At 35.5% G+C, this 15,199-nt stretch overlaps 1 protein-coding gene and 1 long non-coding RNA gene across 3 annotated transcripts; both read right to left on the minus strand.

The window, feature by feature from the left end:
- Positions 1-1,216: 1,216 nt before the first annotated feature.
- LOC129718944 (uncharacterized) lies at positions 1,217-7,459 on the minus strand. 2 transcript variants are annotated; one of them, XR_008727089.1, is made up of 4 exons: positions 3,932-3,956; positions 3,660-3,809; positions 3,407-3,602; positions 1,217-3,354 (listed from the first exon to the last, which is right to left on the minus strand). XR_008727089.1 is itself a non-coding variant. In XM_055670197.1 (4 exons), the coding sequence occupies exons 1-4, from the start codon at positions 7,240-7,242 to the stop codon at positions 3,131-3,133; spliced, it is 573 nt and encodes a 190-aa protein (XP_055526172.1). In that variant the 5' UTR covers positions 7,243-7,459; the 3' UTR covers positions 1,217-3,130. The 2 variants fall into 2 exon arrangements, 1 of the variants encoding a protein (XP_055526172.1); XM_055670197.1 differs by lacking the exon at positions 3,932-3,956 and adding an exon at positions 7,240-7,459.
- Positions 7,460-13,938: 6,479 nt separating this feature from the next.
- Positions 13,939-14,835, minus strand: LOC129718945 (uncharacterized). Its single transcript, XR_008727090.1, has 4 exons — positions 14,629-14,835; positions 14,301-14,441; positions 14,202-14,232; positions 13,939-14,135 (listed from the first exon to the last, which is right to left on the minus strand). It is a non-coding gene; the product is annotated as an uncharacterized LOC129718945 (long non-coding RNA).
- Between the last annotated feature and the right edge of the window lie 364 nt (positions 14,836-15,199).

Below are 15,199 nucleotides of genomic sequence, written 5' to 3' on the forward strand. Positions count from 1 at the left end.
AGGTACTCTCCCAGCTGGTCTCGAGGTACGATGCTGGCTTAACAAGCCAGTCGTCATAGATTCGAATCTCGGCTCGGGAGAGACTGTTACTGTCAATAGGATCGTAGCGCTAGCCCCGCAATAGGGAGCTTCCCATGTACAGCACTACCATCTGGATCAGTTTAATGGAAAAGCAGAAAAACGTAAACAATCGATCGGCAGAAATAGCGATTATCAAACTGTATTTTTCTGCAGTTTTTGTTGAGTTCTCAGGTTTTTTTTTCATCTGAAGGTGATTTGTAGGTCTCGATAGTTCATTTTTGGTGGTATATTGAAAAGTTGGTGTCGCCGACGCTTGTTATTCCGAATAAGGTAAGTACATGTTTTTGTGAAGCAGAAAAGTGTTCATTTTCACTGAATCGTACCTGCGCTGTGTGGTACCGTCATGGAGAAAAAAACGGGAGCTTGGTAAGTCTTTTCATAAACTGCCGGACCATTTAAAGGACAATAAACGGTGGCGTGAATGGGTATTTTAAATCACTATTTTTTGCAATAGGAAGTTATGTGTTTTTTTATTTCAAGTTAATCTGTTAAAGTTAAAATATGTACCTTTGAGGCATGAACAAGTGTGCAGTAATCATTTTCGAACAACAGATTTTTTTATTATAAGTAAGTTGAGAAACAGCTTGTGAGCGCGATAAACTTTCAATAAAAATTTCAGAGAGTCATGAGCAAAACAAAGTAATTTTGAAAAATAACGTGCTACCAATCGAAATCAAATCAGTTGCGGTGTCGGATGACTGTCGTCAGCAGCAAGTTGAACTTCGGAATAGAAGAGCAGAAATGAGAGCCTTAACAAGAAATCAATCCAGGATTCATGTTCCAGCTAATGATGGTTTTGACGAAAATGAGATCTCAAGTGAAGTTACGTCGCTTTCAAGGGATATGTCTATTCAAGTGGACACTCTCGATTTGAGCCGTTTATTCCTTCGTAAACAACGTCATATTATTACCATTAAAACACAAGAACAATTAACCGCGTGGACTGGCCTCAATAGTTTTAAAATGCTCAATACTATTGTAACAGCCATAGAAAAGGTTCCGGAGAAAACAACCTTTGCACGATGGGAAATTGAACCAACGAATTTGGTTACATTAGTTTATATGAAGCTAAAAACAAACCTATCTTTTCGGTGCATCTCAACAATTTTCGACATTGCACCTAAAACTGCTTCCAAATATTTTCACGATGTTGTACCCATTCTGGCTGACGTGTTGCGAGTTGCCGTTCCTTGGTCTAGTGGTGACATAATAAAAAACGATTTACCGTATCATTTCAGTAGATACAGAAACGTACGTGCTATATTAGACTGCACAGACTCTCACATACTCTCACTACAAAGGTCGCGAAACTGCTAAATATCTTGTATCGGTTACCCCTGGTGGATGCCTCAACTATGTAAGCCAAGGATATGTTGGGAAAGCATCGGACAAATTCATTTTCAACGCTAGTGACATGATATCTTTGTTCGACAAGCATGATGCTGTGATGGTTGATAAAGGCTTTGCTATCAAAAAGGAGCTCGAACAACGTGATTTAGAACTAGTGCGTCCTCCGACTTTAATAAATGAACAGTTCAATATTAGAGAAGCTCGTGACAATGTGTCAATTGCTGGCGCACGTGTTCACGTAGAACGAGGAATCCAACGGATGAAAAATTTTGAAATTTTGACTGAAAAGGTTGATTTAGCAATTTTACATTTACTAGATGATATAATGGTTATTATAGCAGGAGTAGTTAATTTGATAATTGGGAGAAATCGATTAAAGTACAGCACTCGTGCGCTAATTGCACGAAAGTTGCAGTGCAACTAGCGGATAGGCTTTTTAATTGCATGAACTCAAAACTGTCAAAAATTTTTAGGGGGTGCGCTAATGTTTGGTTTTCGTGTATCCGTTTACGAACCAATTTCGAACCAGTCAGATTTTTTCATGCATTGCAACTTCGTTGGAGTGTAACGAACATTACTGTATTTCAGAGAATCCCACGTTTTCAGAAGCTGTTCAGTGTGTGGACAGCTTAATGCGACATTTCAGTGAGGATTCGACACAAGTGATCAAATTGAAATTAATTAGATCGACTATAATTGAGAACAAATTGGGCAAACGTGCAATTTGATTATGTATATTTGTTATTTAGTACATACAACCGGAATCTAAAATAACAAAATTAAAAATATTGAATTTATTTTCAGTTAATTAAATATTTCGCGCATTCAGTATCCCCTCGCAAAACTTGACAGAGAGACATTAGCTTCAAAAACCACGTGTAGTTTGACGCAAAACTGCTTTTTAATTGCACTTTCGTGCAACTAACGGACGTGCAATCAAAACGCAGTGCAACTAAATCGCGTGCAATTAGCGAACGAGTGCTGTATATCGCACCAAGTGCGTTGAGCAATTCTTCAGTAAATGCCGCATCATATTGCACGTCTATAACAAAATAGTTGTCTTCCAAAGAACTGTATATCACAAAATCTGTTGATTCTAAATCTAGTAGAAACATTGCAAGCTGGACCTGTCCGTAGAAATCGTGTTTCCTTTTCAGTACAAATTTATCACCGATTTTCTCAACGAATTTTAAAGTTGCAATCAAATCATTAACAACCTTCTCTTTACCTGCTAGCGGACACTTGATTTCGAGTAGTTTTCTATCTTCAAAAACAATGGCATCTGGTGAACAGCCTAGATACGGAATATGTGGTAGAACTATGAGTCCGGTTTTGAAAAACTATTTTGCCTAGATTTTTACTCTTGTAGCAAGCCAATGCTTTCCCTTCGTTATCTTTACCGTATTTAAGAGCAGGTAAACTTAGTTGTAAAGGATGAATAATTTGAGAAAGCTTTTTATTCCAGTCTCTGTCACCTGAATCGTTTTTGTGAAATGTGAATAGACTGTAGCAAACACTGGCAGTAATACGTATTGATCTTTCTCGCTGCCACACATTATTCGATTGGCTATATGTTGCCATGCAAACTGAAACGCTTCCATTGCTGGACATACGAACTTTGGATTCGTAGTACTCGTAATGTCGAGGGCATGTTAAAGGTCCATAGTAATACATCCAATTACTTGACTCGGTCTTGCGTTCAAACAATGTTCTCAGAAAAAAAATCTATTATTTCTGCGTCTCGTATGTCAACATGCGCATCCACATCTAGCCTTTGACGTAAACTGAGTGCTGGTAATGGTGGATAAACCGATGTAGCAATCGATGCAATCGTACTGAACTCAGTTTCCTTACTGTTTGAAGAATTTTTGATCCAAACATTTCTGCCTCTGACTGATTTTGCCAACGCCGAATCAGGAAGTTCTGTAATTGGATATATCATTGAATGCATTACAAACTGGAAAATTTTATTTACCTGTTATGAAAAGTTGGAAGAGATCATCACACAGTTCATCAGAAATAGTGGCCGAGTGACATGACTGTCGCTGATTGCATATTTTATTCAATGGTATTGGTTCATACAAATTTTCAGTTTGAGCTCTAGCGGCTTTGCCCCACTCTTGTTTGACATCTGTGACTGTCGACTGTGTGTCAACTCCAGCTCTTTCTTGCTGTTTCGAAAGATAAAATATATCATATTGTATTACATGGTAACTAATTAGATTTACCTGTAAATGTGAAACAAACCAGCAAACTGATGCTCGCATCGGTAGTTTCCCGCTGGGCAAGAACAATATATCGACTAATTTTTCATATGGCGAGACGTCACAAATATTATTTCTCTTGGCGGTGCTCGAGGGTTTGAGGCTCGCAGGCAGCTGCAATAAATGTGGATATTTTCACCTTCTATCCTAGAGATTCCCGCAATCAGTACATAATTATTTTTGAAAAGCTCTCTCCCTTCAACCAAATATCTTAAATACCAATATAGTTCACTTACGTGAAATTATGAAGACAAATTGAAAATGACAGAAGCGTTAGTCACCTTTTCGACCGCTAGGTGCGCCACTTCTGATTTTGTTCTACACGACATGCGAAAAGAGTAACTTTTAACAATAATATTACCCTAATGGGTACACTGAAAAAAATGCACTTTTTATTCTGAAGTGGACTCGGCCGAATATTTTATAATAATAAAGTTCGCCTATGTATGAGGCAATCCATGGGTGCTGTTCCACGGTTTGTACGTTTGTCGACCTCCGACAATATTTTGAGTTGTAAAATGGCGACTTCCGGTGTCTGGAAAACTGCCGAAAATGACCAAATACCACCTAATATGAGTGTTTTTTAACTAGAATGACGCTCAGAGGCCAGAAATTGTCTCCAAATGCCAGTTGGAAATCCAAGATGGCGACTTCCGGTTTCTGAAAAACAGCGGCAAATGACCAAATATGGGTATTTCCGCGATTGTTATGATGCACTGAAGCCACAAATCGACCTCAGACAACATTTTGAATTGTGAGATGGCGACTTCCAGTGACTGGAAAAGAGACGAAAATGACCAAATACCACCTAATATGGATGTTTCTTTAACCAGAATGACGCTCAGAGGCCAGAAATTGTCTCTGAATACCATTTTGAAATCCAAGATGGCGACTTCCGGTTTCTAAGCAACAGTGAGATATGACCAAATTCCACCCAATATGGGTATTTCTGAAATCGTGATGATGCACTGAAATCACAAATCGACCTCAGACAACATTTTGAATTGTAAAATGGCGACTTTTGGTGACTGGAAAACTGCCGAAAATGACCCAAAAACAACCAAATATGGGTGTTTCTTTGACCAGAATGATGCTCAGAGGCCAGAAATTGTCTCCAAATGCCATTTTGAAATCCAATATGGCGACTTCCGGTTCCTAAACAACAGTGGCAGAAGACCAAATAACACTCATTATGGGTATTTCCGGGATTGTTATGATGCACTGAAGCTACAAATCGACCTCAGACAACATTATGAATTGTAAGATGACGACCTCCGGTGAATGGGAAACTGCCGAAAATGACCAATACCACCCAATATGGGTATTTCTTCAACCGGCCGATTTCCATCCAATGTGAGATGCTTTGATACCAGAATGATACGCAGGAGCTAGAATCGACCACAGACACCATTTTGAATTCTAAGATGGTGACTCCCGGTTTCTGGAAAACAGCCGAAAATGACTAAATAACACCTATTATTGGTGTTTCTTAAACCAGAATGAAGCTCAGGGGGCAGAAATTGTCTCCAAATGCCATTTTAAAATCCAGGGTGGTGACTTCCGGTTTCTGGAAAATAGCCTAAAGTGACCAAATACCACCCAATATGAATGTTTCTTTAACCAGAATAATGCATGGAGCTAAAAATTGACCTCAGACACCATTTTGAATTGTGAGATGGCAACTTCTGGGAAACAGCCGAATACTACGACCAATAATTTCAAACGATATAAACAAATCGCAAGAAATCAATGAATTTGGAATGTTGAAAATTATTAAATTAAACACAAAAATGGGCGGGACAAAGTTTGCCGGGTCAGCTAGTAAATACATAAATATGCTGGTTAAAGCAGAGCTGCAAGTTATTAATACGAAGATTAGAACTCGAAAGCAAAAAATTTGGATGGATAAAAAAAAACAAAAAAAAACTTTCAAAGCGAAGAAAACTAAACATTAAATAATAGTTTTTGCATAACAGTTGTTATCACTAATTATGTTTGTTTTGTTGAACATCTTTTATATATAATATAATAAAGCTTTTAAACCAATTACAACATTATATGTATCCATACTTAAATTGTTAAATTGATAGAACATTCAAGTGTTATCTAAGCTAAAAGTTGCACAACAACCATATACGACTATTGACAACCATTGTGCGGTTTCTCCTTTTATCTTCTCCACGAGTGATTAAAACCTTCATTTAATTGTACACTTCGTGGCCTGATCATTGAGCTTGAGCTTGACGGCCGCACATTTCGTAGTTGCTTCCCGTGATGGATCTGAGCTAGTGAAGTTACACAGGGAACCACGTATATAGCAACTTGGGATTAGTTTACCATTTACACGTCATGGCCTGATTATTTGAATATTTCTTCTTAGTGCCTCGATAAGCTACATCACATTATATTATCAATATTTAACTCCCGGAATGGCGTTAGTTTTACATACCAACAATATACGCACGAAATCTGCAACATATTTTTTTCTGTGAAAGTATGAAATTGAGTCAACTAAATCTAAAATTGAGTAAATTCAGTTTCGTGTGTGAAAATGTCGGTCACACGCTCACAGAAATTCAACAACAATGCACAGTGGTACAGTAAGGCAATGTAGGCGGACATGAGTTTTTCGATGCGATTTTGTGGTTTTAGAGTAAAATTTTTTCTAAGAACTTGTTTTTTATATTTAGTCTATTTTTTATGTGCAAATGAAAATTAGAGTGGTCCTGAAATCGACTAAATAAAAATACTAACTTTTTTATTTGCAGAAATAAATGTATACATTCATCGGCACAGTTGTAGATCAACTAATTTTAAGCAAATTTCGGTATTTCTTCACAATATTTATACAATATTTGTTCTTTCATATGATACAAAAAAAATTATATTTGCCCTAAACGGAAACATCAATATATCAAAAGGGCCTATTTTTAAAATAGAAATAGTGAAGAGTCCATCTGTACAATATATCGACAATGTTTTTTCATCAAAATTGGCGTATTTTTGATTATAGTTACCGAAGAAAAATTTTGTTTTTAAATTTGAATTGAAAAATAGAGCGAAAAGGCTTAGAATTAGTTGGTTTACAATTATTTATGCAAATAAAACCAAGTTAGTTTGTTTTTATTTCGTTGATTTTAGGACCACCCTAATTTTCATTCGCACATAAATAGAGGACTATGTATAAGAAACAACTTTTTACAAAAACTATGGCTTTAAATCGCAAACCAAAATCGCAACGAAAAGCATATGTCCGCATAAATTGCCTTACTGTACCACTGTGCAATGAGTTTAGTTACCTTTTTCACCACAAGAGGGGGTGTTCCCTGTCTGTCTTTACGGAAATATATGGGAAATTAGAGAGTGAACTATATTGTTATTTTAAGATATTTGCTTCAACCCAATTCCGTTTGCTACTTTGGGCAAAATCGAAGAGGTTCATCAAATCAATATCTACCCGTAAGCAGTGCACATTTAGATTCTAGAAATACGTCGAAACAGGCATATAAACACATTGATCAAACAAAATGCACTAGCGACTCACCATATTCGGCCGAATCAGTGAAAAAGCAGCTGTTTGATTATGACGATATCTTCCTCTTTTGTTTAAGTTACTCACTTATCGCTACTTTCGACCGATTCTTATACATGCGACAAACTCTTCACAAGATTCGCAGTTGCACATTTCAACTCTAATTAAATTAAACTTTCGTCCGAATGTGATGATTATTTTCCAGCTTGAAAAAAATGGTTGACTAATTGCACTAAAAAAAAGCACAAGACCAAATGTTATTATTTTACTACCACTGAAATCTGTATTCATATGCATCACTCTTTCAAATCAACACATTTAATCACAACAACTTAAGTTACTATTGAAGAAAAAAGCGGTTTGAAAAATACTTCCAAAAGCACCTTTCAATGTTTACGACTTTCTGCTTTTCAACTGTCAAACAACTGACAGCACCGTGCCCCTATTGTCCTGTACACTCAACAGTTGGCTGCGAAGTCTGTGTATAATAAACAGAAGGTCGAGTTCCGACAGTTCCGATACGGAATGTAGCACCAAGGCTTTGCTTTGTCATCAGTTATACGAGTCGAATGAAAATGTTAGTCAACATTGCGCCTTGCCCTTGAGAAGAGATCTGGCAGCTCTGACGTGTGAAACCTAGTTGCCTACACTGAAAGAAATCGACGCGACATTATAAAGTGTTTTGCACTTGAATGCGCCCTCCCGCATAATCAATAACCATAAAACGTGCCTAACAACTAGTTCGGGATATAGTTTCGACTGTATGGGGTATCGTTAAACCATATGGATTATCATACGTTTATGGTTATTGATTATGCGGGCTACTGATCAAAACATAAGAATTCAAATGCGAAACACTTTAGAATTGTTTATCGTGCAACACCTCATTTTCAAAAGGAAAACACTTTCAATTCGCGTGTTATGACACATAGGCATAAAGTGTTTGGATTTTTAATCTCAAATGAAAGTTTACAGAAGTTCTAATGATTTTTATTCGATTTTCAAATGAAAACAGTTCTACAATGTAACCTTTCTTTTATTTATAAAACTTAAAATTTAAATTATAACGTTTCATCACCAAATATAAAATTTCCTTCTCTGTTGAAGAAGCCTGTAAAGCAAATGAAGAATTCAATTGATCGACTTGAACTGTCCTACAGTACGGTCGCATTTTACCAACAGCTCGAGGCTAAGTCTTAGACTACCGAGAGATATTAAAATTTTGTTTTTCGCTTTCAACAGGCAATCTTTTTAAAAGACTACCTGTTGAAAGGCAAAGTAATAAATTTGTTTTTAAAGTTAACGAGTGATTAGTGAATTAATTTGGTTTGAGATATTTCTACTTAAATTCTATAGTGAAGTGAAAGTGTAGTGAAGTTGTCCAGTTATGCCTGGAAAAAATAAAAAAGCTCGCTTTGATGCGGCATCAAGGAAACGTGAGGCATCTCCTCCAAGTGACACTGAAATTTCGACTAACAGGTATGATATTCTTTCTTCTGTTGGGGATCTAGAATTCCAAACTTCTCATACTGAGCATAAAGCCGTTATGAAGAAGGTTTAAGTTCCACCTATTGTGGTATTTGTAGCAAACTTTAAAGCATTTCGATCAGAACTTTCATCATTTCTATCGAATGTGAAAGTTATTTTTCAAATTGGTCGCCAAGGCGAAATTCGTATTTTGGCCGAATCTTTTGATGGCCATAAACATCTTTTACAGTATTTGACTGAAAAGATGTATAAATTTTACTCTTTTGATGCCAAAAACGAGAGACCGTTTAAGGCTGTGTTGAAAGGTCTCTCAAATGATCAAAGTATTGATGAAATCAAAGATTGTTTGTCAGAATCACTTGGTTTTGCCTCCAACCAAGTAATTTTGATGAAACGAAAGGCAAATGCCAAAATTTTTCAAACTGGAATACACCAGGAAAATTACTTAGTACATTTTGATCGTACCAAAGTACATAATTCAAAATGTTTAGAAAAAGCACGTGTTTTATTCAACGTGCGAATAAAGTGGGAAAATTTCAAGAGACATGGAGGAATCCACAATCTTACGCAATGTCGGAATTGTCAAGCCTATGGTCATGGAACTCGAAACTGCCATATGGCTGCAAAATGTATGATTTGTGGTGACACTAGTCACACGAAAGATATCTGCCCTCATGAAAGAAACCACTAATAGTTTCAAATGTGTAAATTGTGGGGGAAATCACAAATCTAATTTTTTTAATTGTCCTGTAAGGTCAAAAATTATTGCTTCTAGACAACGTAGGAATTCTAAACAACCTGTTGTCAATGTGGGTAATCAAAAGACTTTCAGTACTGTTCAGGCATCACCAGTACTTTCATTAGCAGGTGTGCCTGTAGGTAATAATTTACATTCAGATAACAAATTTCAGAAGAATAATCCTGTTCAGGCAACACCAGGCTGTTCATATGCCAGTGTCCTTTCAGGTAATATTTCAAATTCAAACAGTAACAAACCATTCGTGTTTGGTGCTGAAAAGTCAGCCAGTATTGATTTAGGTAATCCAACTCCCGAAAAGATTGAATACCTACAACAATCCATGCTGCAGCTAATGTCCGTTTTGTTGAACTGTAACTCGATGTACGAGGCTGTTCAAGAAGGTATAAAATTTACAACTACTATTGTTATGAAATTGAAATTCAGCAATGATTTTAAATAATGCTGTAAATTTTCTAAATTGGAATGCTTGCTCTTTAAAAGCGAAAGAGGATGAATTTTTCAATTTTTTAACAGTCCACGATGTGCATATTGCAGTTGTGACTGAAACGCTTTTAAAGCCAAATATTAAACTAAAAAAGATCCCAAAATACATGGTTCATAGGTTTGATAGAATTGATGTTGCCGGTAGTGGAGTTGCAATAGTTATCCACCGTCGAATAAAACATCGTGTTTTACCCCATCTTGAAACCAAAGTTATCGAGAGTTTGGGAATTGAAATTGAAACAAGTATTGGCATTTTATTTATAGCCGCAGTGTATTTGCCCTTTCAATGCACTGGTGAGCGAAAAAATTATTTCAAGGGAGATTTGAAAAAACTCATAAGAAATAAATCTAAATTTTTAATCATCGGTGATTTTAATGCGAAACATCGATCTTGGAATAATGCTCAAAGCAATTCCAATGGAAAAATATTGTTTAATGATTGCTCGGCTGGATTTTATTCAGTTTTATTTCCAAATGGTCCTACATGTTATTCTTCTATTAGGAATCCAGCTACAATTGATTTGGTACTAACAAATCAAAGCCATTCATGCAGTGATTTATTAACTCATGCTGACTTTGATTCTGATCACCTTCCATAACATTTTCTATTTCCCATGAAACTATTTCAAATCCCACTAGATCTGTGTTTAATTATCACAAGACTAATTGGGATAGATATCGTTCTACGATCGAAGAAAATTTGAATGATGATATTATTTTACAAAATAGTGCTGACATTGAAAGAGCATTATAAAATTTTAGCAGCTTAATACTCAATGCCCGGAATTTATCAGTTCCTAAGGCAAGAGTGAAATTTAATGCACCAATTATTGACAGTGAACTTCAACTTCTTATACGTTTGAAGAACATACGGAGACGTCAATACCAAAGATCTCGTGATCCTGCTTTGAAAATTATTTTTCAAGAATTACAAAAGGAAATTAAACATAGATTCACTCTCTTGCGAAATGAGAATTTCATGAGAGAAGTTGAACAACTAAAACCTTATTCAAAACCTTTCTGGAAGCTTTCGAAGGTTCTTAAGAAACCCTCGAAGCCCATTCCAGTCCTTAAAGATGGTGATTGCATTTTTCTAACGAATGAACAAAAATCTCAAAAACTTGCTCAGCACTTTGAGAGTGTTCATAACTCCAATTTGAACGTAGTAAGTGCTATTGAAAATGAAGTAAACCAAAAGTATGTTCAGATCACCACCCAAGAATTTCTTTCCGAAGAGGTATTGGAGACAAACTTGAATGAGGTGCGAACCATTCTCAAAAAATTCAAAAACATGAAAGCACCAGGAGATGATGGGATTTTCTATATCCTCATAAAAAGACTTCCCGAAAACTCTTTAAATTTCTTGGTAAAAATTTTTAACAGATGCTTTGCACTAGCACATTTTCCTACGAAATGGAAAAATGCCAAAGTCACTCCAATTTTAAAACCCGAAAAGAATCCAGCTGAGACATCAAGTTATCGACCAATTAGTTTACTTTCCTCTATTAGCAAACTTTTTGAAAGAATAATTCTTAACCCGTAAAGACCCGGGACGGAACTTGTTTTTTGAAAATGCTCGTTCTCAGCACTGGAACGGCCGATTTGGGAAAACTTTAACTTTTATTCAAGGGGAATAGTTGCTCTAAGTTTTGGTAGAGGTGCCACCCCTTTGGACCCCTCCCCGTTTTTGTGAGACGCAAATATGTCTGTGTTTTTTTTCTAATTTTTCAAACAGATTGAGCAAACACTGGTAATTTTCATACGTATCAATTGCTCCATGTATCAAATCATGTCAGGTGGATGAAATATGGTATGTAAGCGTGAATTTTGGGGTTTTCAAATTATTTCAGTACAAAATCACAAAACTACGTATTTTCATACAAAATCAAATAAGAAAATCGTTCTTCAAATTTTAAGCTCTACATTTTTGAAGTAAGGTCTCCTGAATCAATACGCGATGAAATATTTATTTTAGCATGCAAATATTTTGAGAAAAACGAGTTTAAATTCATTAAAGTACGTATTTTCATGGAAACCTGATTTTCTCAGTCTCCCACAGTTGGTTTCAACTTGGCTCTTCAATTTCCAAGCTGTATATTTCTAGAGTAACGTCTTCTGAATCCAAAGATGCGGAAAGATTTATTCTAGCATGCACAGATTTAGAGAAAAACGAGTTTGAATTCACTAAAGTACGAGTTCTTATGAAAACTTGATTTCCTCTAAATCTGTGTATGCTAGAATAAATCTTTCAGCATCTTTGGATTCAGAAGACGTTACTCTAAAAACATAGAGCTTGAAAATTGAAGCGCTAAATTGAAACCTACCGTGGGAGACTGAGAAAATTAGGTTTTTCTCAAAATGTTTGCATGCTAAAATAAATATTTCATCACGTATGGATTCAGGAAACCTTACCGCAAAAATGTAGAGCTTAAAATTTGTAGAACGGTTTTGTTGTTTGAATTTCTTTTAAAATACGTAGTTTCGTGATTTTGTACTGAAATAATTTGGAAACTCAAAAATTCACTCTTACATACCATATTTCATCCACCTGACATGATTTGATACATGGAGCAATTGATACGTATGAAAATTACCAGTGTTTGCTCAATCTGTTTGAAAAATTAGAAAAAAACACAGACATATTTGCGTCTCTCAAAAACGGGGAGGGGTCCAGAGGGGTGGCACATTTACCAAAACTTAGAGCAACTATTCCCCTTGAATAAAAGTCCAAGTTTTCCCAAATCGGTCGTTCCAGTGCTAAGAACGAGCATTTTCAAAAAACAAGCTCCGTCCCGGGTCTTTACGGGTTAATAGAATGATAACACATATTTATGAAACTCAATTTTTGCAAATGAGCAGTTTGGTTTTCGCCATGGGCATTTCACTACTCATCAGTTACTTAGAGTAACAAATATGATTCGAACTATTAAATCTGAAGGCTATTCGACTGGAGCTGCTCTTCTAGATATAGAAAAGGCATTCGACAGTGTTTGGCATAAAGGTTTAATAGCTAAAATGTCAAATTTTAGTTTTCCGCTTTACCTCACAAAAATGATACAAAGTTATTTAACTGACCGCACTCTCCAGGTTAACTATCTAAATGGTAAATCTAATAGATTGCCTGTTAGAGCTGGTGTGCCTCAGGGGAGTATCTTGGGCCCAATCTTATATAACATTTTTACTTCTGATCTTCCTGATTTACCACCAGGTTGTGAGAAATCTCTGTTTTGTGACGATACAAGCATTTCCGCAAAAGGAAAAAGCCTTCGTGTTATATGCAGTCGGCTTCAAAAAAGTTTAGATATATTTTCTTCATACTTACAAAAATGGAAGATTTCCCCTAATGCTTCAAAAACTCAGTTAATTATTTTTCCTCATAAGCCAAGAGTTTCATTTCTCAAACCCACCCATAACCACGTTATTAAGATGAACGGTGTGGTCTTAAATTGGTCTGATCAAGTTAAATACTTGAGGCTAATTTATGATAAGAATCTTACTTTCAAGGAGCACATTGAAAATATCCAGTCAAAGTGCAATATATATATATATATATATATATATATATATATATATATATATATATATATATATATATATATATATCAAATGTTTATATCCTCTTATCAACAGGAATTCTAGACTTTGTCTCAAGAATAAACTGTTAATTTACAAACAAATATTTAGACCAGCAATGTTATATGCAGTTCCCATCTGGACAAGTTGTTGTGCAACCAGGAAGAAGACACTTCAAAGGATTCAGATTAAACTTTTGAAAATGATTTTGAAGCGTCCTCCCTGGTTTAGCAAGAACGAGCTACATAGGCTCACTAATGTAGAAACATTAGAAAATATGTCAAGCCAAATTATCAACAAATTCCGACAAAAATCGTTGCAATCCTCAATTGCAACGATTAGCTCACTTTATAGTCAGTAAGATAGTTTTAAGTTTATTTTAAGTTTCCTTTTTTTTCTTTTATTCCTTTATTTTTCTTGACAAGTAGGTTTAATAATTTTCCTACAATTACATTATCTTAGCTGCGAAAGCTAATAACATTCAATAATACTAAAAAGCGTACAAATATATATAATAGTGTTGAAATGTCACCATTTGTGGCAGAACACACAATACTAATTCTGAATAGATATTTTAGTACATAAACCAGTACAAACTCCCCTTCTATAAAAAAAAAGAATTCAATTAATTTAATTCAATTAATTGAAGTTATAGTAAACAAATACTTACCTCTAGCGCAAAGGTGCTTTCATTAGGATGTCTGTGATGGAAGAACGAAATAAAAGAATGATTGGAATTCGATTCTTTTACGGAACACAAATCACTTACCTTGCAAAAATTTACAGATGTATACTGCCCATAAATGCATAACAGTCGCATGTGAGTTTTCATCACTTTTGAGATAAACCTTAGAAACTTCTTTACATCACGTGTGCTCTCGAAAATTTACAACAAAAGTTAGGTTTGTTGCTAAAATGATGAAAAAAATATTGATTTTGGTCAGTCCCACGTTACGAATAAACGCATAACAGGCTCAGAGCTAAAACCAATTAGCAGAAAATCATGGTAACTTTCATTAAAAGACTAAATAAAGTGTACTGATCGGAACAACAATAACCTTATTGCATATAGAAGTATTCTGCACAAATAAATTTACCTCGGATGAATGCTTATTTTAAATTTTTGTTTCTTTGATTGAATCCATAAGCCCTATTTAGAGTTCCAAGCGAAGTGAAAATCTCATACAAAATGTTCATTTTTTCACGCTCGTGAAAAATGCAACCTGCAAAAATTTCACTCCGCTTGGAACTGTAAACAAATTCGATCCAGCGAAATCGAAGGTTGTGGATCTCATCTTTTTCACTTGAGTTTATTTTTTTCACGCATGCAAACGCTAGTGAAAACCTAAATTAATCCACCTAGCGGTCAGACCCAGCCTTTCTCATTCAAACTTTTATTTGTAAAAATAGATTTACATGAACGCTTCAATCCAATAAATGTATATTCACTCTTTAGGTTCTAAAATATTGAAGTTGTAATCTATACATATAAAAAGTCAAGCCGGTCTGTCTGTCTATCTGATTCATATAGGCTCGAAAACTACCGAACCGATCGAAGTGAAAACTTGTATTAAGGGGTTTTTGGTGCCGATAAAGGTTCCTATGATAGTTTGAGACCCCTCCCTCTTCTGGAAGGGAGGGGTCCCATACAAATGAAACATAAGTTTC

Source organism: Wyeomyia smithii, chromosome 1, assembly GCF_029784165.1.
Source record: "Wyeomyia smithii strain HCP4-BCI-WySm-NY-G18 chromosome 1, ASM2978416v1, whole genome shotgun sequence".
In the NCBI taxonomy this organism is placed as follows: domain Eukaryota; kingdom Metazoa; phylum Arthropoda; class Insecta; order Diptera; family Culicidae; genus Wyeomyia; species Wyeomyia smithii.